The 24,679-nt window shown below is 54.3% G+C and overlaps 1 protein-coding gene across 1 annotated transcript in view; it reads left to right on the forward strand.

The window, feature by feature from the left end:
• Window positions 1-1,219: 1,219 nt before the first annotated feature.
• LOC138354008 (procathepsin L-like) overlaps window positions 1,220-24,679 on the forward strand; it is a 57,912-nt gene continuing 34,452 nt past the window's right edge. The window contains exons 1-2 of the mRNA XM_069307717.1: window positions 1,220-1,373; window positions 3,796-3,867. Coding sequence (XP_069163818.1) covers window positions 3,796-3,867 — 72 coding nt within the window. The 5' untranslated portion in view covers window positions 1,220-1,373. The remainder of the gene's footprint in view (window positions 1,374-3,795; window positions 3,868-24,679) is intronic.

Genomic DNA, 24,679 nt, shown 5'->3' on the forward strand with positions numbered 1-24,679 from the left:
GTGTGTGGAGGTCACGTTACCTGGCAGGTGTGTGGAGGTCACGGTACCTGGCAGGTGTGTGGAGGTCACGTTACCTGGCAGGTGTGTGGAGGTCACGGTACCTGGCAGGTGTGTGGAGGTCACGTTACCTGGCAGGTGTGTGGAGGTCACGGTACCTGGCAGGTGTGTGGAGGTCACGGTACCTGGCAGGTGTGTGGAGGTCACGGTACCTGGCAGGTGTGTGGATGTCACATTAATAAAACAAGTGTTATCAAACTCATGTCTGGAGTCGACTGCTCGCTGTGCTCCTGCTCGAATATTCCAGGACAGCTGCTACGGGCGTTTTCCTGTGGATGTATAGCCAAAAGGAGGCGTGATCGAGAACCGGGCCGCGAGGACTCTAAGCCCCGAAATCATCTCATGATAACCTACTGGGAATATTACTCATTATTAACGTAATAATTATATAATGTATACATGGCAGATAAAAATATTACTTACCATCAATATAAAAATCCTTTAAAATCAGTTGATTTGCTGGAAATATTACGTAACGTCTTTATGAAGTTAAAAAAAATATAATTTGCTAAAAGTATTTTTAAAAAAGTAAAAAAAGTAAAAAAGCATGCAGACCTTCTGAAAATATTTAATATCAATATAATGGCTAATATTAATTGAGCCGCTGGAAATATAATTATCAGACTTGACAAACATTAACTGAGGTTGTCAGTACTGTAGACATAATTGTCTTAGTAAAAAGCTTTTTATCTCGATCGAAAACTATTGATAAAGAAATTATTTGTTAATCTTCTACCACTTGTCTCATAATCCGACAATTTTACACTAATATTCAGTAGCTTAGAGAGCGGTGGAAAGAGGAAAGCAGCAATTAAAGTACTCGCAAAAGCGTCAACAAGAACCAAGGTTTCTATAACATAGACTGTTATGTATTGCCATCATCGTTGGCAGGTTTTCCTAAACACCTCAATCACCAATATACGTGTGACCTCACCAACATTCGTCTTACCGAATTGCCTCACTTTAGTATATTATATATGTAACATGTAAACTAAACTACATATCTCCAGTTGATATTATTTTACTGTCATTGTAATAGTCTCATGAATAAATTCACTCGGGAGAAAAGTGTTTGAGGCAACTCAGCTTAGTGATGAACAGTGAGAGAGGGATATAAGTAGCACTTTCCTTTGTGACAGTGAGAGACTCCAGGTGTGACCGCAGGTAACACTATCCCGGCGCACACTCCACCATCCCACACTCCCCAGCGGTCGACACTCAGCAGCGGTCTACACTCAGCAGCGGTCGACCCTCACCAGCAGTCGAGACTCCACCATCAACGCTCAGCAGTGCTCTATACCCCTCCTCCAGCCAAGGTAAAACTCTGAACTCCTGCTAATGTTAGCTTCGACTCTACAGTTTATATTCAGTGAGGATATTCATTGCATCCCTATTATTTTGAAGTAAAGGTTTTAGTTAACGTTTTCAAGGAATTAACCTATCCACCGGAACTCGTCTCGAAATGTAAAGGATTAGGACGTCAAGAAATTTATAAAAATAATAGCAGTACCCGGCCACAGCAACCTTCCCTGTCCCCCAGTCCTCCCCACCATTCCCCCTCACCCGTCTCCTCGGTCTTCTAACCATTCCCCACTCCACCATCCCCTCGTCCTCCCCACCATTTCCCAATCCACCATCCCCTCTTCCTTCCCACTATGCCCCACTCCCCTGTCTCTTTGTCCTCTCCACCATTCTCCATTCCCCATCCCCTCGTCTCCACCATCCCAAACTCCCCCGTCCCTTCCTCCTTCCCCACCATTACCTCCTCCCTTGTCCCCTCGTCCTCCCCACCATCTCTCACTTCCGTCCCCTCGTCCTCCCCACCATTCCCCACTCCCTCGTCCGATGCCTTCCCAAATGGTCTGATGTTCCCATCAGAAAATTGGGAACATCAAGTGATATGATGTTCCCATCACTGAAATATAAGAAAACAGTTAAAAAATGAAATGAAAATAAGCAAAAAAATAAAATTAACTATACTCACGAAATGAACGGTCTGGTAAACAACGCAGCTCAATTCCAACTCAATTCACACAAAATAACTAAATCAAAATGAAAATAAATCAAAATCTATGAAAATTCAATTTATCAATGCAATCAGAAACATTGCAATGGAAATGTAACATATTTAGTATAGCATGTGTGTTGCTCTTACATGCAACAGATAGCGCTGTTTTTCAAGAAAAGCATCGTTTTACCTGTCACAGGTGTGGCATCTATACATATAATTACGAAATGAATGGTATGGTAAACAACACAGCTCAATTTCAACACAATGTCACACAAAATAGTTCAATAAAAAATAAAATAAATCGAAATCTATGAAAATAAAATTTATCAATGCAATCGGAAACGTTGAAATGGAATTCGTGACATATTTAGTATAGCGTGCATGTTGCTATAATGTGCAACAGATGGCACTGTTTTTCAAAACGCATGGTTTTACCTGTCACAGGAGTGGCATCTATATAGTAGGTATATAAAAAGACGCGCCTACTCGAATGCAACGTTGTGTCAAAATTTCGAAGCAATCGGTGAAAAACGTTCGGAGATTACAGTGTGTGTTGCTCTTACGTCCAACAGATGGCGCTGTTTTAAAAAAAAATTATTTTCCTGTCACAGGTGAAGCATGTATATAGTAGATATATAAGAAGACGCGCCAATTCGAATGCAGCGTTGTGTCAAAAATTTAAAGCAATCGGTAAAGAGGTTTCAAAGATTTCCCTCACATGAAAAACACAGTTTTTTCAGAAAAAGCCTGTTTTTAACCGTCACAGAGGTGACATCAATATAGTATGTATATAAAAACCTGCTCGGATGCGAATGGGACGTTGTGTGAAAATTTCAAAGCAATCGGTGAAGAACTTTTGGAGATTAGCGGTCATGCACAAACGAACATTTCCATTTTTATTTATATAGATTATAGTTAATATTCGTTGAACATTATATTAAAAATTCCTAGAGCGTCAAGAGTGTTTGTCTGTCCTTTATTCATTCGAGAACCATTCAAAGGATTTCAACATTATTGGCATGATGATATAGTGGAAATCATGCGAGAAGTCAAAGCCTATAAGCGGATGCAACATGGCCAATGAAAACAGAGGAATGAGGCCCGCTATGACACACAAGGTCAGATCATGGCGGTACCCTGTGGGTCTAAAGTGGTAAGTGGTAGGTAATTATCCCGAGTAAGCACTGTCTGCATGATTATAGCACATAGAAGGGACATGAGGACAAGAGTATAGGATTTTACGAATAAATTGACCTTGCCCAGCCACTTGGACTATCGGGAATCGAACGCCGACCTGCAAGAAGCAAGGTCATCGCTGTACCAAGAAATACAATGGATTGATGGTCTAAAATGGGCTACACCCCCTCCCCCTCCTCTTAGCAGTCCTTGAAATCCACCTTTCAAGGAGAACCCTGACGCTCCCCTGTATTAGTTACCTCTGTATTAGTTACCAGGTGTTCTAAAGATTCTGTGAAATGATGATCATGTTTATTGTGAGTGAATGCTGACGATCCCCCACTATAGTAGATATTGTTTTAGAGATGATCATACGCAGTTAAAATCTTCAATGTACACAAAAGTAGGCAGCTGTATATACCACGTCATTACCATGTACCTCAAGATTATAGTAATATAAGCCAACCATTATAGTTGCATAACAGCAACGATCATTAAAATTTAGTGTATAAGGCCTATGTATTTAATGACTTGCTTCTCTACTCCAACAGATGAAGGTGACAATACTGCTTCTGTGTGGCATGGCTCTGACGGCTGCCCATCCCACCTGGGACGAATACAAGGTAAATCAGTTATCATTTACAATTTACTTGGTACTGAACGTCATTATGATTTACCTTGGCTTTCTAAAGTAAATGCTGATTGTACAGACAAAATAATTGTAACATCAAACATTGAAGCGCATGACAATATTTATATTAAATATTGTAAAAAATTAAAAAGTAAAATACCCGTATTTTCTTAATAAATTAGAATTGTACTATTTTTTAACTGTCAATAAAAATTAGTCGTAATATTCATGTCGATTGAATAATTAGTTAGACAAACATTGATGGAATAACAATTGTGGTAAAGGTGACCACACTAGGAAGGTCAAGTTGGGACAGAATGTCTCAAGGTCTGTGTAGAGACTCCTAACACAATGGTGTATTGTCAACGTGAAACATCTTAAATTACACAAATATAGACGAACAAAGTAGAATACGTAGTAGAGAGATGATTTAATGGATAGGAACAGATAATGTTATTTACAAAATGTAATTGCAAAAGGCAGTAACTCTTGAGACTGACGAAAGAAGGTGTATCTACTGGAAGGAAGGAATGAATAAAAGCGAATGGTGAAGAAATAGTACGATTAGTTGGAGTTGAAAGTTAAGAAGTGTAACGCAAGTGTTATTCCCAGACCCTGTAAACCATCACCTATTGATCCACATTAACTATTAACTATATCTTTAAACCTTGACATCAAGACATATTAAAAAGCGTAAAATTGATGCCATGAAATGACATTTATATATTAGGTACCCAGTATAAAATAAATTGGAAAAATAGTATATGAAAATGCACTGAAACCTGTAGAGTTGTTTGCCAGCAGAGCGGAGAAGCACAAGGCTTAGAGGGAACGACGCAGTGGTAGTTGTGGAGGTACTGAGAGCCTTCACCACAACATATCTATCTCTTTATTGCCAACAGTTAATATATATCTCTCCATTTACTTTTGATATTTGGAGTTCTTCGATAGGATAAAAAGACAGATTTTACAGCTTGATATTAGTGCCATGATAATCTCTAGCAGCAACTTTCTCATCACTGCTGATGACCTGAATACCACCTGGTGGAGTTCCCTCGTCAATTTTCTTGGTGTTTAGTGCTCTGATCAGGGAAGTTTCCGATATTTTATATTACCTATTCTGCGGTGGGTGTTTGATGCTGGATGAAGCAGATAAGCCAGGGAGCCTTTTCTCTGGTATTTATTTATAGCCCTAATTATGGAGGATCCTAGTGACTTGTCTCACCTTGGAGGGAACAACGAGGCATGCATTGCTTCACAGTAGGATCTTATGTCACGCTGGAAGAGTTTCATGATCATCATTGATCTTTTTCACATGATTAGAGAGTTTGCCTTCCGTATTAGGACGGAATGTTTCTCGGATGTGTGATAATGTTAAAATAGACGTTTTGATCGCATGTTGACCAGACCACACACTAGAAGGTGAAAGGACGACGACGTTTCGGTCTGTCCTAGACCATTCTCAAGTCGATGAGAATCGACTTGAGAATGGTCCAGGACGGACCGAAACGTCGTCGTCCCTTCACCTTCTAGTGTGTGGTCTGGTCAACATACTTTAGCCACGTTATTGTGACTCATCGCCAGCTTTTGATCGCATGAGTGAGGTTTTCAGAGGAGATTAAGTTAATGGGAGTGTCTTCCCTGACTGTTGAGGGCAGCTGCCCGTTGCTTCCCTGACTGTTGAGGGCAGCTGCCCGTTGCTTCCCTGACTGTTGAGGGCAGCTGCCCGTTGCTTCCCTGACTGTTGAGGGCAGCTGCCCGTTGCTTCCCTGATTGTTGAGGGCAGCTGCCCGTTGCTTCCCTGACTGTTGAGGGCAGCTGCCCTTTGCTTCCCTGACTGTTGAGGGCAGCTGCCCGTTGCTTCCCTGACTGTTGAGGGCAGCTGCCCGTTGCTTCCCTGACTGTTGAGGGCAGCTGCCCGTTGCTTCCCTGACTGTTGAGGGCAGCTGCCCGTTGCTTTCCTGACTGTTGAGGGCAGCTGCCCGTTGCTTCCCTGACTGTTGAGGGCAGCTGCCCGTTGCTTCCCTGACTGTTGAGGGCAGCTGCTCGTTGCTTCCCTGATTGTTGAGGGCAGCTGCCCGTTGCTTCCCTGACTGTTGAGGGCAGCTGCCCGTTGTTTCCCTAACTGTTGAGGGCAGCTGCCCGTTGCTTCCCTGACTGTTGATGGAAGCTGCCCATTGCTTCCCTGACTGTTGAGGGCAGCTGCCCGTTGCTTCCCTGGCTCTTAATGGAAGCTGCCCGTTGCTTCCCTGACTGTTGAGGGCAGCTGCCCGTTGCTTCCCTGACTGTTAATGGCAGCTGCCCGTTGCTTCCCTCACTGTTGATGGAAGCTGTCCGTTGCTTCCCTGACTGTTAATGGCAGCTGCCCGTTGCTTCCCTGACTGTTGATGGAAGCTGTCCGTTGCTTCCCTGACTGTTGAGGGCAGCTGCCCGTTGCTTCCCTAACGGTTGATGGAAGCTGCCCGTTGCTTCCCTGACTGTTAAGGGCAGCTGCCCGTTGCTTCCCTAACGGTTGATGGAAGCTGCCCGTTGCTTCCCTGACTGTTGATGGCAGCTGCCCGTTGCTTCCCTGACTGTTCCCAGCAAACAATTTTAGGTTGCCACAACATATCTGGAAAGTATTTGAAAGTATTGGAAACGTTTGTTTTATCGTATCAGATACGATATTGTGTGTGGACTTAAATAGGTTTCCAAAACTTATAACCAAGACATATGTATCTAACACTAATTTGAGATGTTGTGGCAACTTTACACTCCTAACATGAGTCATTCATAATCCATTCATATACCAATATGAATCTCTTATGAAAGGTTTGAGCCAATAATCTGAACCCTTTTTACATCTTTGTGTTTAAAGTTAAATTTCTTGAAATTAAATTATATTTTATATTATATTATTATTTTCAATTTAAATATTAAAACCAATTTAAGGGTAAAAAAAATCTAATAATTTATATTTCTTTTATTATTTACTAACAATTATAATTATTTACTAACGGAGAGAGGGGAGGCTGTACGGCAGAGAGTGGCGGCTGTGGCGGACAGTGGCGGCGGTGGCGGATAGTGGCGGCGGGCGGACAGTGGCGGCGGGCGGACAGTGGCGGCGGCGGGCGGACAGTGGCGGCGGGCGGACAGTGGCGGCGGGCGGACAGTGGCGGCGGTGGCGGACAGTGGCGGCGGTGGCGGACAGTGGCGGCGGGCGGACAGTGGCGGCGGGCGGACAGTGGCGGCGGGCGGACAGTGGCGTCGGGCGGACAGTGGCGGCGGTGGCGGATAGTGGCGGCGGGCGGACAGTGGCGGCCGGCGGACAGTGGCGGCGGTGGCGGACAGTGGCGGCGGGCGGACAGTGGCGGCGGGCGGACAGTGGCGGCGGGCGGACAGTGGCGTCGGGCGGACAGTGGCGGCGGTGGCGGATAGTGGCGGCGGGCGGACAGGGCGGCGGCGGGCGGACAGTGGCGGCGGGAGGACAGTGGCGGCGGGCGGACAGTGGCGGCTGTGGCGGATAGTGGCGGCGGGCGGACCGTGGCGGCGGTGGTGGACAGTGGCGGCGGGCGGACAGTGGCGGCGGCGGGCGGACAGTGGCGGCGGCGGGCGGACAGTGGCGGCGGCGGGCGGACAGTGGCGGCGGCGGGCGGACAGTGGCGGCGGCGGGCGGACAGTGGAGGCGGCGGGCGGACAGTGGAGGCGGCGGGCGGACAGTGGAGGCGGCGGGCGGACAGTGGAGGCGGCGGGCGGACAGTGGAGGCGGCGGGCGGACAGTGGAGGCGGCGGGCGGACAGTGGAGGCGGCGGGCGGACAGTGGTGGCGGCGGGCGGACAGTGGTGGCGGCGGGCGGACAGTGGTGGCGGCGGGCGGACAGTGGTGGCGGCGGGCGGACAGTGGTGGCGGTGGCGGACAGTGGCGCTGGTGGCGGACAGTGACGGCGGTGGCGGACAATGGCGGCGGTGGCGGACAGTGGCGGCGGTGGCGGACAGTGGCGGCGGTGGCGGACAGTGGCGGCTGTGTCTGGCGGTGGTGGCGGGCGGTGGCGGGGTCTGTGATGAGTGGTGGCGGCTGGCGGTGGTGGGTGGTGGCGGCGGTGGTGGTGGGTGGTGGTGGCGGCGGCGGCTGGTGGTGGCGGCGGTGGTGGTGGGTGGTGGTGGTGGCGGCGGCGGCTGGTGGTGGTGGGTGGTGGCGGCGGTGGTGGTGGGTGGTGGCGGCGGCGGCTGGTGGTGGTGGGTGGCGGCGGCGGGTGGTGGTGGGTGGTGGCGGCTGTGGTGGGTGGTGGCGGGCGGTGGCGGGCGGCGGCGGCTGTGGTGGGTGGTGACGATCGGCGGTGGGGGGGGCTGGTGGCGGCTGGCGGTGGCGGCTTGCGGTGGCGACTGTGGCAACGGGCGGTGACTGCTGATAGCGGGCGGTGGTGGCGGCTGGTGGCAGGTGGTGGTGGCGGTGGTGGCGGCTGGTGGTGGCGGCTGGTGGTGGTGGCAGCTGGTGGCGGTGATGGCGGCTGGTGGTGGTGGCAGCTGGTGGCGGTGATGGCGGCTGGTGGTGGTGGCGGCTGGTGGTGGTGGCAGCTGGTGGCGGTGATGGCGGCTGGTGGTGGTGGTGGTGGTGATGGCGGCTGGTGGCGGGCGGTGGCGGGCGGTGGCGGCTTGTGGCGGCTGGTGGTGGCGGCGGTGGTGGGTGGTGGTGGTGGGTGGTGGTGCCGGCTGTGGTGGGTGGTGGCGGTGGTGTCGGCGGCGGCTGTGGTGGGTGGTGGCGGCGGCGGCGGTGATGGGTGGTGGCGGCGGCGGTGGTGGTGGGTGGTGGTGGCGGCGGCGGTGATGGGTGGTGGCGGCGGTGGTGGTGGGTGGTGGTGGCGGCGGCGGCTGGTGGTGGTGGGTGGTGGTGGTGGGTGGTGGCGGCGGGTGGCGGTGGTGGGTGGCGGGTGGCGGCTGGTGGTGGGTGGTGGCGGCGGGTGGTGAGTGGCGGTGGTGGGTGGCGGCGGGTGGTGGTGGGTGGCGGTGGCGGGTGGCGGTGGCGGGTGGCGGGTGGCGGGTGGCGGCTGGTGGTGGGTGGCGGGTGGCGGTGGTGGGTGGCGGTGGCTGGTGGCGGGTGGCGGTGGCGAGTGGCGGCTGGTGGTGGGTGGTGGCGGGTGGCGGCTGGTGGTGGGTGGTGGCGGGTGGTGAGTGGTGGCGGGTGGCGGGTGGTGGGTGGTGGCGGGTGGCGGCTGGTGGTGGGTGGTGGCGGGTGGCGGCTGGTGGCGGGTGGCGGCTGGTGGTGGGTGGCGGCGGCTGGTGGTGGGTGGCGGCGGGTGGCGGCTGGTGGTGGGTGGTGGCGGCGGGTGGTGAGTGGCGGTGGTGGGTGGCGGTGGCTGGTGGCGGGTGGCGGCTGGTGGTGGGTGGTGGCGGGTGGCGGCTGGTGGTGGGTGGTGGCGGGTGGCGGCTGGTGGTGGGTGGTGGTGGGTGGTGGCGGGTGGCGGCTGGTGGTGGGTGGTGGCGGGTGGCGGCTGGTGGTGGGTGGCGGGGGGTGGCGGCGGGTGGCGGCTGGTGGTGGGTGGTGGCAGGTGGCGGCTGATGGTGGGTGGCGGCGGGTGGCGGCTGGTGGGTGGTGGCGGCTGGTGGTGGGTGGCGGCTGGTGGTGGGTGGTGGCGGGTGGCGGCTGGTGGTGGGCGGCTGGTGGTGGGCGGCGGGTGGCGGCGGGTGGCGGCGGGTGGCGGCTGGTGGCGGCCAGCTGGGACACACCCTTCTCCACTGTAGGTCTGAGTACAACTAACCATATGTCTCTCTCACCAGAACAGTGTTGCCAGCTTGCGCTCTCAAAATGTTTCCTTCAAAGATTGTATATTATCTTTGAACAACAAGTTTGATTATCAAGGAAATAATGCATATATTATTGTCACATTAATACTGTGCAATATCTTATTACATTCCTGCTAAATAATTATAATTTGAAACAGGACAAAAAATTCCACATATATATAAAAACCAACATTAGAGATCACGAGGCCTAGGCCTCGCCTGTGACCACACATCCTGCCTCCCTGGCCTGCTACACTCACACACCTCACACTCTTAACTCTCTCATAATCACTCTCACTCTCTTACTCTGTCACTCTTACTCTGTCACTCTTACTCTCTGTCACTCTTACTCTGTCACTCTTACTCTCTGTCACTCTTACTGTCACTCTTACACTCTGTCACTCCTACTCTCTGTCACTCTTACTCTGTCACTCTTACTCTCTGTCACTCTTACTCTCTGTCACTCTTACTGTCACTCTTACACTCTGTCACTCCTACTCTCTGTCACTCTTACTCTGTCACTCTTACTCTCTGTCACTCTTACTCTCTGTCACTCTTACTCTGTCACTCTTACTCTGTCACTCTTACTCTGTCACTCTTACTCTCTGTCACTCTTACTCTCTGTCACTCTTACTCTCTGTCACTCTTACTCTGTCACTCTTACTCTGTCACTCTTACTCTCTGTCACTCTTACTCTGTCACTCTTACTCTCTGTCACTCTTACTCTCTGTCACTCTTACTCTCTGTCACTCTTACACTCTGTCACTCTTACTCTGTCACTCTTACTCTCTGTCACTCTTACTCTCTGTCACTCTTACTCTCTGTCACTCTTACTCTCTGTCACTCTTACTCTGTCACTCTTACTCTGTCACTCTTACTCTGTCACTCTTACTCTCTGTCACTCTTACTCTGTCACTCTTACTCTGTCACTCTTACTCTGTCACTCTTACTCTCTGTCACTCTTACTCTGTCATTCTTACTCTGTCATTCTTACTCTCTGTCACTCTTACTCTGTCACTCTTACTCTCTGTCACTCTTACTCTCTGTCACTCTTACTCTCTGTCACTCTTACTCTCTGTCACTCTTACTCTCTGTCACTCTTACTCTCTGTCACTCTTACTCTCTGTCACTCTTACTCTCTGTCACTCTTACTCTGTCACTCTTACTCTCTGTCACTCTTACTCTGTCACTCTTACTCTGTCACTCTTACTCTGTCACTCTTACTCTCTGTCACTCTTACTCTGTCACTCTTACTCTCTGTCACTCTTACTCTGTCACTCTTACTCTCTGTCACTCTTACTCTGTCATTCTTACTCACTCTCAGTCACCCTTACCCATTCATACTCACTCTCTCACTCTTACTCTCATACTCTTACTCTCAATTACTCTTACTCTCAATCACTCTTACTCCCAATCACTCCTACTCCCAATCACTCCTACTCTCAATCACTCCTACTCTCATTCTTACTCTTACTCTTACTCCCAATCACTCTTACTCTCAATCACTCTTATTCTCATTCTTACTCTCACTCTTACTCCCAATCACTCTTACTCCCAATCACTCTTACTCTCAATCACTCTTACTCTCAATCACTCTTACTCTCATTCTTACTCTCAATCACTCTTATTCTCATTCTTACTCCTACTCTCACTCTAACTCCTACTCCCAATCACTCTTACTCCCAATCACTCTTACTCTCAATCACTCTTACTCCCAATCACTCTTACTCTCAATCACTCTTACTCTCAATCACTCTTACTCTCAATCACTCTTACTCTCAATCACTCTTACTCTCACTAACTCTCAATCACTCTTACTCTCACTCTAACTCTCAATCACTCTTACTCTCATACTCACCCTTACTCTCAATCACTTTACTCTCACTCTTACTCATTCTGTCACTCTTACTCTCACTCTTACTCACTCTGTCACTCTTACTCACTCTCAGTCACTCTTACTTATACTCACTCTTACTCACACTTACACACTCTCTGGCACTCTCACTCACCTTCATTCACTCTTACTCACTCTTACCCACTCTCGCTCACTCTTACTCACTCTAGTTAATAAGAACACGCCAATATAAGACAACAAAACGTTTTCAGATTCGTTCTCACCACTTTCCAGCAACTTTTAAAATTTATATAAATTATCTTAGGGAATAATACATAAATTATATATTTAAACATGATATTAGTGTTTAGTGGAATGCATAAGGAGTCAAATTGTGTTAAAAAGAGCGATTTTTAGAAAATTTGGAAAACTACTTTTTTCTGTTCATATTATAACTAAATGGATTTTAAAGGTTTCACTCAGCCAATATATATCATTCACAATTTATTAATGAATTTTACAAAAAAACACCATAAATTTTATATTTAAACATGTAAAAACTATTTGTTTTACATTTGGAAGAAAATAATTGTAGAAAAACAATTTATAATTAAACCTTTGTGTTTGGATTTTTTGAGTAAAAGTTTCTCAAAGGCTCTCCTGCACCATTCTCAATGCAAATCATTCCCACACCTATGGGAAGAGATAGGCGAACGTTGTGTAGATGATTTGTGTTTGCTGGGTTGAGGGCAGCTGCCCGTTGCTTCCCTGACTGTTGAGGGCAGCTGCCCGTTGCTTCCCTGACTGTTAATGGCAGCTGCCCGTTGCTTCCCTCACTGTTGATGGAAGCTGTCCGTTGCTTCCCTGACTGTTAATGACAGCTGCCCGTTGCTTCCCTCACTGTTGATGGAAGCTGTCCGTTGCTTCCCTGACTGTTGAGGGCAGCTGCCCGTTGCTTCCCTGACTGTTGAGGGCAGCTGCCCGTTGCTTCCCTGACTGTTGAGGGCAGCTGCCCGTTGCATCCCTGACTGTTGATGGAAGCTGCCCGTTGCTTCCCTGACTGCTGATGGAAGCTGCCCGTTGCTTCCCTGACTGTTGAGGGCAGCTGCCCGTAGCTTCCCTGAATGTTGAGGGCAGCTGCCCGTTGCTTCCCTGACTGTTGAGGGCAGCAGCCCGTTGCTTCCCTGACTGTTGAGGGCAGCTGCCCGTTGCTTCCCTGACTGTTGAGGGCAGCTGCCCGTTGCTTCCCTGACTGTTAATGGCAGCTGCCCATTGCTTCCCTCACTGTTGATGGAAGCTGTCCGTTGCTTCCCTGACTGTTAATGACAGCTGCCTGTTGCTTCCCTCACTGTTGATGGAAGCTGTCCGTTGCTTCCCTGACTGTTGAGGACAGCTGCCCGTTGCTTCCCTGACTGTTGAGGGCAGCTGCCCGTTGCTTCCCTGACTGTTGAGGGCAGCTGCCCGTTGCTTCCCTGACTGTTGATGGAAGCTGCCCGTTGTTTCCCTGACTGTTGATGGAAGCTGCCCGTTGCTTCCCTGACTGTTGAGGGCAGCTGCCCGTTGCTTCCCTGACTGTTGACGGCAGCTGCCCGTTGCTTCCCTGACTGTTGAGGGCAGCTGCCCGTTGCTTCCCTGGCTGTTGAGGGCAGCTGCCCGTTGCTTCCCTGACTGTTGAGGGCAGCTGCCCGTTGCTTCCCTGACTGTTAATGGCAGCTGCCCGTTGCTTCCATCACTGTTGATGGAAGCTGTCCGTTGCTTCCCTGACTGTTAATGGCAGCTGCCCGTTGCTTCCCTAACTGTTGAGGGCAGCTGCCCGTTGCTTCCCTGACTGTTGAGGGCTGCTGCCCGTTGCTTCCCTGACTGCTGTGGGCAGCTGCCCGTTGCTTCCCTGACTGTTGAGGGCAGCTGCCTGTTGCTTCCCTGACTGTTGAGGGCAGCTGCCCGTTGCTTCTCTGACTGCTGAGGGCAGCTGCCCGTTGCTTCCCTGACTGTTGAGGGCAGCTGTCCGTTGCTTCCCTGGCTCTTGAGGGCAGCTGCCCGTTGCTTCCCTGACTGTTGAGGGCAGCTGCCTGTTGCTTCCCTGACTGTTTAGGGCAGCTGCCCGTTGCTTCCCTGACTGTTGAGGGCAGCTGCCCGTTGCTTCCCTGACTGTTGAGGGCAGCTGCCCGTTGCTTCCCTGACTGTTGAGGGCAGCTGCCCGTTGCTTCCCTGACTGTTGAGGGCAGCTGCCCGTTGCTTCCCTGACTGTTGAGGGCAGCTGCCCGTTGCTTCCCTGATTGTTGAGGGCAGCTGCCCGTTGCTTCCCTGACTGTTGAGGGCAGCTGCCCGTTGTTTCCCTAACTGTTGAGGGCAGCTGCCCGTTGCTTCCCTGACTGTTGATGGAAGCTGCCCATTGCTTCCCTGACTGTTGAGGGCAGCTGCCCGTTGCTTCCCTGGCTCTTAATGGATGCTGCCCGTTGCTTCCCTGACTGTTGAGGGCAACTGCCCGTTGCTTCCCTGACTGTTAATGGCAGCTGCCTGTTGCTTCCCTCACTGTTGATGGAAGCTGTCCGTTGCTTCCCTGACTGTTAATGGCAGCTGCCCGTTGCTTCCCTGACTGTTGATGGAAGCTGTCCGTTGCTTCCCTGACTGTTGAGGGCAGCTGCCCCTTGCTTCCCTAACGGTTGATGGAAGCTGCCCGTGGCTTCCCTGACTGTTGAGGGCAGCTGCCCGTTGCTTCCCTAACGGTTGATGGAAGCTGCCCGTTGCTTCCCTGACTGTTGAGGGCAGCTGCCCGTTGCTTCCCTGACTGTTGAGGGCAGCTGCCCGTTGCTTCCCTGACTGTTGAGGGCAGCTGCCCGTTGCTTCCCTGACTGTTAATGGCAGCTGCCCGTTGCTTCCCTCACTGTTGATGGAACCTGTCCGTTGCTTCCCTGACTGTTAATGACAGCTGCCCGTTGCTTCCCTCACTGTTGATGGAAGCTGTCCGTTGCTTCCCTGACTGTTAATGGCAGCTGCCCGTTGCTTCCCTGACTGTTGATGGAAGCTGTCCGTTGCTTCCCTGACTGTTGAGGGCAGCTGCCCGTTGCTTCCCTAACGGTTGATGGAAGCTGCCCGTTGCTTCCCTGACTGTTAAGGGCAGCTGCCCGTTGCTTCCCTAACGGTTGATGGAAGCTGCCCGTTGCTTCCCTGACTGTTGAGGGCAGCTGCCCGTTGCTTCCCTGACTGTTGAGGGCAGCTGCCCGTTGCTTCCCTGACTGTTGAGGGCAGCTGCCCGTTGCCTCCCTGACTGTTAATGGCAGCTGCCCGTTGCTTCCCTCACTGTTGATGGAACCTGTCCGTTGCTTCCCTGACTGTTAATGACAGCTGCCCGTTGCTTCCCTCACTGTTGATGGAAGCTGTCCGTTGCTTCCCTGACTGTTGAGGGCAGCTGCCCGTTGCTTCCCTGACTGTTGAGGGCAGCTGCCCGTTGCTTCCCTGACTGTTGAGGGCAGCTGCCCGTTGCATCCCTGACTGTTGATGGAAGCTGCCCGTTGCTTCCCTGACTGCTGATGGAAGCTGCCCGTTGCTTCCCTGACTGTTGAGGGCAGCTGCCCGTTGCTTCCCTGAATGTTGAGGGCAGCTGCCCGTTGCTTCCCTGACTGTTGAGGGCAGCAGCCCGTTGCTTCCCTGACTGTTGAGGGCAGCTGCCCGTTGCTTCCCTGACTGTTGAGGGCAGCTGCCCGTTGCTTCCCTGACTGTTAATGGCAGCTGCCCGTTGCTTCCCTCACTGTTGATGGAAGCTGTCCGTTGCTTCCCTGACTGTTAATGACAGCTGCCTGTTGCTTCCCTCACTGTTGATGGAAGCTGTCCGTTGCTTCCCTGACTGTTGAGGACAGCTGCCCGTTGCTTCCCTGACTGTTGAGGGCAGCTGCCCGTTGCTTCCCTGACTGTTGAGGGCAGCTGCCCGTTGCTTCCCTGACTGTTGATGGAAGCTGCCCGTTGCTTCCCTGACTGTTGAGGGCAGCTGCCCGTTGCTTCCCTGACTGTTGAGGGCAGCTGCCCGTTGCTTCCCTGACTGTTGAGGGCAGCTGCCCGTTGCTTCCCTGGCTGTTGAGGGCAGCTGCCCGTTGCTTCCCTGACTGTTGAGGGCAGCTGCCCGTTGCTTCCCTGACTGTTGAGGGCAGCTGCCCGTTGCTTCCCTGACTGTTAATGGCAGCTGCCCGTTGCTTCCATCACTGTTGATGGAAGCTGTCCGTTGCTTCCCTGACTGTTAATGGCAGCTGCCCGTTGCTTCCCTAACTGTTGAGGGCAGCTGCCCGTTGCTTCCCTAACTGTTGAGGGCTGCTGCCCGTTGCTTCCCTGACTGCTGTGGGCAGCTGCCCGTTGCTTCCCTGACTGTTGAGGGCAGCTGCCTGTTGCTTCCCTGACTGTTGAGGGCAGCTGCCCGTTGCTTCTCTGACTGCTGAGGGCAGCTGCCAGTTGCTTCCCTGACTGTTGAGGGCAGCTGCCCGTTGCTTCCCTGACTGCTGAGGGCAGCTGCCCGTTGCTTCTCTGACTGTTGAGGGCAGCTGCCCGTTGCTTCCCTGACTGTTGAGGGCAGCTGCCTGTTGCTTCCCTGACTGTTGAGGGCAGCTGCCCGTTGCTTCCCTGACTGTTGAGGGCAGCTGCCCGTTGCTTCCCTGACTGTTGAGGGCAGCTGCCCGTTGCTTCCCTGACTGTTGAGGGCAGCTGCCCATTGCTTCCCTGACTGTTGAGGGCAGCTGCCCGTTGCTTCCCTAACTGTTGAGGGCAGCTGCCCGTTGCTTCCCTGATTGTTGAGGGCAGCTGCCCGTTGCTTCCCTGTCTGTTGAGGGCAGCTGCCCGTTGCTTCCCTGACTGTTGAGGGCAGCTGCCCGTTGCTTCCCTAACTGTTGAGGGCAGCTGCCCGTTGCTTCCCTGATTGTTGAGGGCAGCTGCCCGTTGCTTCCCTGTCTGTTGAGGGCAGCTGCCCGTTGCTTCCCTGACTGTTGAGGGCAGCTGCCCGTTGCTTCCCTAACTGTTGAGATCAGCTGCCCGTTGCTTCCCTGACTGGTGATGGAAGCTGCCCGTTGCTTCCCTGACTGTTGAGGGCAGCTGCCCGTTGCTTCCCTGACTGTTGAGGGCAGCTGCCCGTTGCTTCCCTGACTGGTGATGGAAGCTGCCCGTTGCTTCCCTGACTGTTGAGGGCAGCTGCCCGTTGCTTCCCTGACTGTTGAGGGCAGCTGCCCGTTGCTTCCCTGACTGTTGAGGGCAGCTGCCCGTTGCTTCCCTGACTGTTGATGGAAGCTGCCCGTTGCTTCCCTGACTGCTGATGGAAGCTGCCCGTTGCTTCCCTGACTGTTGAGGGCAGCTGCCCGTTGCTTCCCTGACTGTTAATGGCAGCTGCCCGTTGCTTCCCTCACTGTTAATGGCAGCTGCCCGTTGCTTCCCTCACTGTTGATGGAAGCTGTCCGTTGCTTCCCTGACTGTTAATGGCAGCTGCCCGTTGCTTCCCTCACTGTTGATGGAAGCTGTCCGTTGCTTCCCTGACTGTTAATGGCAGCTGCTCGTTGCTTCCCTAACTGTTGAGGGCAGCTGCCCGTTGCTTCCCTGACTGTTGAGGGCAGCTGCCCTTTGCTTCTCTGACTGTTGAGGGCAGCTGCCCGTTGCTTCCCTGACTGTTGATGGAAGCTGCCCGTTGCTTCCCTGACTGTTGAGGGCAGCTGCCCGTTGCTTCCCTGACTGCTGAGGGCAGCTGCCCGTTGCTTCCCTGACTGTTGAGGGCAGCTGCCCGTTGCTTCCCTAACTGTTGAGGGCAGCTGCCCGTTGCTTCCCTGACTGTTAATGGCAGCTGCCCGTTGCTTCCCTCACTGTTGATGGAAGCTGTCCGTTGCTTCCCTGACTGTTAATAGCAGCAGCCCGTTGATTCCCTCACTGTTGATGGAAGCTGTCCGTTGCTTCCCTGACTGTTGAGGGCAGCTGCCCGTTGCTTCCCTAACGGTTGATGGAAGCTGCCCGTTGCTTCCCTGACTGTTAAGGGCAGCTGCCCGTTGCTTCCCTAACGGTTGATGGAAGCTGCCCGTTGCTTCCCTGACTGTTGAGGGCAGCTGCCCGTTGCTTCCCTGACTGTTGAAGGCAGCTGCCCGTTGCTTCCCTGGCTGTTGAGGGCAGCTGCCCGTTGCTTCCCTGACTGTTAATGGCAGCTGCCCGTTGCTTCCATCACTGTTGATGGAAGCTGTCCGTTGCTTCCCTGACTGTTAATGGCAGCTGCCCGTTGCTTCCCTAACTGTTGAGGACAGCTGCCCGTTGCTTCCCTGACTGTTGAGGGCAGCTGCCCGTTGCTTCCCTGACTGCTGAGGGCAGCTGCCCGTTGCTTCCCTGACTGTTGAGGGCAGCTGCCTGTTGCTTCCCTGACTGTTGAGGGCAGCTGCCCGATGCTTCTCTGACTGCTGAGGGCAGCTGCCCGTTGCTTCCCTGACTGTTGAGGGCAGCTGCCCGTTGCTTCCCTGGCTCTTGAGGCAGCTGCCCGTTGCTTCCCTGACTGTTGAGGGCAGCTGCCTGTTGCTTCCCTGACTGTTGAGGGCAGCTGCCCGTTGCTTCCCTGACTGTTGAGGGCAGCTGCCCGTTGCTTCCCTGACTGTTGAGGGCAGCTGCCCGTTGCTTCCCTAACTGTTGAGGGCAGCTGCCCGTTGCTTCCCTGACTGTTGAGGGCAGCTGCCCGTTGCTTCCTAGACTGTTGAGGGCAGCTGCCCGTTGCTTCCCTGACTGTTGAGGGCAGCTGCCCGTTGCTTCCCTAACTGTTGAGATCAGCTGCCCGTTGCTTCCCTGACTGGTGATGGAAGCTGCCCGTTGCTTCCCTGACTGTTGAGGGCAGCTGCCCGTTGCTTCCCTGACTGTTGAGGGCAGCTGCCCGTTGCTTCCCTGACAGTTGAGGGCAGCTGCCAGTTGCTTCCCTGACTGTTGATGGAAGCTGCCCGTTGCTTCCCTGACTTCTGATGGAAGCTGCCCGTTGCTTCCCTGACTGTTGAGGGCAGCTGCCCGTTGCTTCCCTGACTGTTGAGGGCAGCTGCCCGTTGCTTCCCTGACTGTTGAGGGCAGCAGCCCGTTGCTTCCCTGACTGTTGAGGGCAGCTGCCCGTTGCTTCCCTGACTGTTGAGGGCAGCTGCCCGTTGCTTCCCTGACTGTTAATGGCAGCTGCACGTTGCTTCCCTCACTGTTAATGGAAGCTGTCCGTTGCTTCCCTGACTGTTAATGGCAGCTGCTCGTTGCTTCCCTAACTGTTGAGGGCAGCTGCCCGTTGCTTCCCTGACTGTTGAGGGCAGCTGCCCGTTGCTTCCCTGACTGTTGAGGGCAGCTGCCCGTTGCTTCCCTGACTGTTGATAGAAGCTGCCCGTTGCTTCCCTGACTGTTGAGGGCAGCTGCCCGTTGCTTCCCTGACTGCTGAGGGCAGCTGCCCGTTGCTTCCCTGATTGTTGAGGGCAGCTGCCCGTTGCTTCCCTAACTGTTGAGGGCAGCTGCCCGTTGCTTCCCTGACTGTTAATGGCAGCTGCCCGTTGCTTCCCTCACTGTTGATGGAAGCTGTCCGTTGCTTCCCTGACTGTTGAGGGCAGCTGCCCGTTGCTTCCCTAACGGTTGATGGAAGCTGCCCGTTGCTTCCCTGACTGTTAAGGGCAGCTGCCCGTTGCTTCCCTAACGGTTGATGGAAGCTGCCCGTTGCTTCCCTGACTGTTGAGGGCAGCTGCCCGTTGCTTCCCTGACTGTTGAGGGCAGCTGCCCGTTGCTTCCCTGACTGTTGAGGGCAGCTGCCCGTTGCTTCCCTCACTGTTGATGGAAGCTGTCCGTTGCTTCCCTCACTGTTAATGGCAGCTGCCCGTTGCTTCCCTCACTGTTGATGGAAGTTGTCCGTTGCTTCCCTGACTGTTGAGGGCAGCTGCCCGTTGCTTCCCTAACGGTTGATGGAAGCTGCCCGTTGCTTCCCTGACTGTTAAGGGCAGCTGCCCGTTGCTTCTCTAACGGTTGATGGAAGCTGCCCGTTGCTTCCCTGACTGTTAAGGGCAGCTGCCCGTTGCTTCCCTAACGGTTGATGGAAGCTGCCCGTTGCTTCCCTGACTGTTAAGGGCAGCTGCCCGTTGCTTCCCTAACGGTTGATGGAAGCTGCCCGTTGCTTCCCTGACTGTTGAGTGCAGCTGCCCGTTGCTTCCCTGACTGTTGAGGGCAGCTGCCCGTTGCTTCCCTGACTGTTAATGGCAGCTGCCCGTTGCTTCCCTCACTGTTGATGGAAGCAGTCCATTGCTTCCCTCACTGTTAATGGCAGCTGCCCGTTGCTTCCCTCACTGTTCATGGAAGCTGTCCGTTGCTTCCCTGACTGTTGAGGGCAGCTGCCCGTTGCTTCCCTAACGGTTGATGGAAGCTGCTGTTGCTTCCCTGACTGTTAAGGGCAGCTGCCCGTTGCTTCCCTAACGGTTGATGGAAGCTGCCCGTTGCTTCCCTGACTGTTGAGTGCAGCTGCCCGTTGCTTCCCTGACTGTTGAGGGCAGCTGCCCGTTGCTTCCCTGACTGTTAATGGCAGCTGCCCGTTGCTTCCCTCACTGTTGATGTAAGTTGTCCGTTGCTTCCCTGACTGTTAATGACAGCTGCCTGTTGCTTCCCTCACTGTTGATGGAAGCTGTCCGTTGCTTCCCTGACTGTTGAGGACAGCTGCCCGTTGCTTCCCTGACTGTTGAGGGCAGCTGCCCGTTGCTTCCCTGACTGTTGAGGGCAGCTGCCCGTTGCTTCCCTGACTGTTGATGGAAGCTGCCCGTTGCTTCCCTGACTGTTGATGGAAGCTGCCCGTTGCTTCCCTGACTGTTGAGGGCAGCTGCCCTATTGCTTCCCTGACTGTTGAGGGCAGCTGCCCGTTGCTTCCCTGACTGTTGAGGGCAGCTGCCCGTTGCTTCCCTGGCTGTTGAGGGCAGCTGCCCGTTGCTTCCCTGACTGTTGAGGGCAGCTGCCCGTTGCTTCCCTGACTGTTGAGGGCAGCTGCCCGTTGCCTCCCTGACTGTTAATGGCAGCTGCCCGTTGCTTCCATTACTGTTGATGGAAGCTGTCCGTTGCTTCCCTGACTGTTAATGGCAGCTGCCCGTTGCTTCCCTAACTGTTGAGGGCAGCTGCCCGTTGCTTCCCTGACTGTTGAGGGCAGCTGCCCGTTGCTTCCCTGACTGCTGAGGGCAGCTGCCAGTTGCTTCCCTGACTGTTGAGGGCAGCTGCCCGTTGCTTCCCTAACTGTTGAGGGCAGCTGCACGTTGCTTCCCTGACTGGTGATGGAAGCTGCCCGTTGCTTCCCTGACTGTTGAGGGCAGCTGCCCGTTGCTTCCCTAACTGTTGAGGGCAGCTGCCCGTTGCTTCCCTGACTGGTGATGGAAGCTGCCCGTTGCTTCCCTGACTGTTGAGGGCAGCTGCCCGTTGCTTCCCTGACTGTTGAGGGCAGCTGCCCGTTGCTTCCCTGTCTGTTGAGGGCAGCTGCCCGTTGCTTCCCTGACTGTTGATGGAAGCTGCCCGTTGCTTCCCTGACTGCTGATGGAAGCTGCCCGTTGCTTCCCTGACTGTTGAGGGCAGCTGCCCGTTGCTTCCCTGACTGTTGAGGGCAGCTGCCCGTTGCTTCCCTGACTGTTGAAGGCAGCAGCCCGTTGCTTCCCTGACTGTTGAGGGCAGCTGCCCGTTGCTTCCCTGACTGTTGAGGGCAGCTGCCCGTTGCTTCCCTGACTGTTAATGGCAGCTGCCCGTTGCTTCCCTCACTGTTGATGGAAGCTGTCCGTTGCTTCCCTGACTGTTAATGGCAGCTGCTCGTTGCTTCCCTAACTGTTGAGGACAGCTGCCCGTTGCTTCCCTGACTGTTGAGGGCAGCTGCCCGTTGCTTCCCTGACTGTTGAGGGCAGCCGCCCGTTGCTTCCCTGACTGTTGAGGGCAGCTGCCCGTTGCTTCCCTGACTGCTGAGGGCAGCTGCCCGTTTCTTCCCTGACTGTTGAGGGCAGCTGCCCGTTGCTTCCCTAACTGTTGATGGCAGCTGCCCGTTGCTTCCCTGACTGTTAATGGCAGCTGCCCGTTGCTTCCCTCACTGTTGATGGAAGCTGTCCGTTGCTTCCCTGACTGTTAATAGCAGCTGCCCGTTGATTCCCTCACTGTTGATGGAAGCTGTCCGTTGCTTCCCTGACTGTTGAGGGCAGCTGCCCGTTGCTTCCCTAACGGTTGATGGAAGCTGCCCGTTGCTTCCCTGACTGTTAAGGGCAGCTGCCCGTTGCTTCCCTAACGGTTGATGGAAGCTGCCCGTTGCTTCCCTGACTGTTGAGGGCTGCTGCCCGTTGCTTCCCTGACTGTTGAGGGCAGCTGCCCGTTGCTTCCCTGGCTGTTGAGGGCAGCTGCCCGTTGCTTCCCTGACTGTTGAGGGCAGCTGCCCGTTGCTTCCCTGACTGTTGAGGGCAGCTGCCCGTTGCTTCCCTGACTGTTAATGGCAGCTGCCCGTTGCTTCCATCACTGTTGATGGAAGCTGTCCGTTGCTTCCCTGACTGTTAATGGCAGCTGCTCGTTGCTTCCCTAACTGTTGAGGGCAGCTGCCCGTTGCTTCCCTGACTGTTGAGGGCAGCTGCCCATTGCTTCCCTGACTGCTGAGGGCAGCTGCCCGTTGCTTCCCTGACTGTTGAGGGCAGCTGACTGTTGCTTCCCTGACTGTTGAGGGCAGCTGCCCGTTGCTTCTCTGACTGCTGAGGGCAGCTGCCCGTTGCTTCCCTGACTGTTGAGGGCAGCTGCCCGTTGCTTCCCTGGCTCTTGAGGGCAGCTGCCCGTTGCTTCCCTGACTGTTGAGGGCAGCTGCCTGTTGCTTCCCTGACTGTTGAGGGCAGCTGCCCGTTGCTTCCCTGACTGTTGAGGGCAGCTGCCCGTTGCTTCCCTGACTGTTGAGGGCAGCTGTCCGTTGCTTCCCTAACTGTTGAGAGCAGCTGCCCGTTGCTTCCCTGACTGTTGAGGGCAGCTGCCCGTTGCTTCCCTGACTGTTGAGGGCAGCTGCCCGTTGCTTCCCTGACTGTTGAGGGTAGCTGCCCGTTGCTTCCCTAACTGTTGAGGGCAGCTGCCCGTTGCTTCCCTGACTGGTGATGGAAGCTGCACGTTGCTTCCCTGACTGTTGAGGGCAGCTGCCCGTTGCTTCCCTGACTGTTGAGGGCAGCTGCCCGTTGCTTCCCTGACTGTTGAGGGCAGCTGCCCGTTGCTTCCCTGACTGTTGATGGAAGCTGCCCGTTGCTTACCTGACTGCTGATGGAAGCTGCCCGTTGCTTCCCTGACTGTTGAGGGCAGCTGCCCGTTGCTTCCCTGACTGTTGAGGGCAGCTGCCCGTTGCTTCCCTGACTGTTGAGGGCAGCAGCCCGTTGCTTCCCTGACTGTTGAGGGCAGGTGCCCGTTGCTTCCCTGACTGTTGAGGGCAGCTGCCCGTTGCTTCCCTGACTGTTAATGGCAGCTGCTCGTTGCTTCCCTAACTGTTGAGGGCAGCTGCCCGTTGCTTCCCTGACTGTTGAGGGCAGCTGCCCGTTGCTTCCCTGACTGCTGATGGAAGCTGCCCGTTGCTTCCCTGACTGTTGAGGGCAGCTGCCCGTTGCTTCCCTGACTGTTGAGGGCAGCTGCCCGTTCCTTCCCTGACTGTTGAGGGCAGCAGCCCGTTGCTTCCCTGACTGTTGAGGGCAGCTGGCTGTTGCTTCCATCACTGTTGATGGAAGCTGTCCGTTGCTTCCCTGACTGTTAATGGCAGCTGCTCGTTGCTTCCCTAACTGTTGAGGGCAGCTGCCCGTTGCTTCCCTGACTGTTGAGGGCAGCTGCCCATTGCTTCCCTGACTGCTGAGGGCAGCTGCCCGTTGCTTCCCTGACTGTTGAGGGCAGCTGCCTGTTGCTTCCCTGACTGTTGAGGGCAGCTGCCCGTTGCTTCTCTGACTGCTGAGGGCAGCTGCCCGTTGCTTCGCTGACTGTTGAGGGCAGCTGCCCGTTGCTTCCCTGGCTCTTGAGGGCAGCTGCCCGTTGCTTCCCTGACTGTTGAGGGCAGCTGCCTGTTGCTTCCCTGACTGTTGAGGGCAGCTGCCCGTTGCTTCCCTGACTGTTGAGGGCAGCTGCCCGTTGCTTCCCTGACTGTTGAGGGCAGCTGCCCGTTGCTTCCCTAACTGTTGAGAGCAGCTGCCCGTTGCTTCCCTGACTGTTGAGGACAGCTGCCCGTTGCTTCCCTGACTGTTGAGGGCAGCTGCCCGTTGCTTCCCTGACTGTTGAGGGCAGCTGCCCGTTGCTTCCCTAACTGTTGAGGGCAGCTGCCCGTTGCTTCCCTGACTGGTGATGGAAGCTGCCCGTTGCTTCCCTGACTGTTGAGGGCAGCTGCCCGTTGCTTCCCTGACTGTTGAGGGCAGCTGCCCGTTGCTTCCCTGACTGTTGAGGGCAGCTGCCCGTTGCTTCCCTGACTGTTGATGGAAGCTGCCCGTTGCTTCCCTGACTGCTGATGGAAGCTGCCCGTTGCTTCCCTGACTGTTGAGGGCAGCTGCCCGTTGCTTCCCTGACTGTTGAGGGCAGCTGCCCATTGCTTCCCTGACTGTTGATGGAGGCTGCCCGTTGCTTCCCTGACTGTTGAGGGCAGCTGCCCGTTGTTTCCCTAACTGTTAATGGCAGCTGCCCGTTGCTTCCCTCACTGTTGATGAAAGCTGTCCGTTGCTTCCCTGACTGTTGAGGGCAGCTGCCCGTTGCTTCCCTGACTGTTAAGGGCAGCTGCCCGTTGCTTCCCTCACTGTTGATGAAAGCTGTCCGTTGCTTCCCTGACTGTTGAGGGCAGCTGCCCGTTGCTTCCCTGACTGTTAATGGCAGCTGCCCGTTGCTTCCCTCACTGTTGATGAAAGCTGTCCGTTGCTTCCCTGACTGTTGAGGACAGCTGCCCGTTGCTTCCCTGACTGTTGAGGGCAGCTGCCCGTTGCTTCCCTGACTGTTGAGGGCAGCTGCCCGTTGCTTCCCTGACTGTTGATGGAAGCTGCCCGTTGCTTCCCTGACTGTTGAGGGCAGCAGCCCGTTGCTTCCCTGACTGTTGAGGGCAACTGCCCGTTGCTTCCCTGACTGTTGAGGGCAGCTGCCCGTTGCTTCCCTGACTGTTAATGGCAGCTGCTCGTTGCTTCCCTAACTGTTCAGGGCAGCTGCCCGTTGCTTCCCTGACTGTTGAGGGCAGCTGCCCGTTGCTTCCCTGACTGCTGATGGAAGCTGCCCGTTGC

This window comes from Procambarus clarkii, chromosome 61, assembly GCF_040958095.1.
Source record: "Procambarus clarkii isolate CNS0578487 chromosome 61, FALCON_Pclarkii_2.0, whole genome shotgun sequence".
In the NCBI taxonomy this organism is placed as follows: Eukaryota; Metazoa; Arthropoda; class Malacostraca; order Decapoda; family Cambaridae; genus Procambarus; species Procambarus clarkii.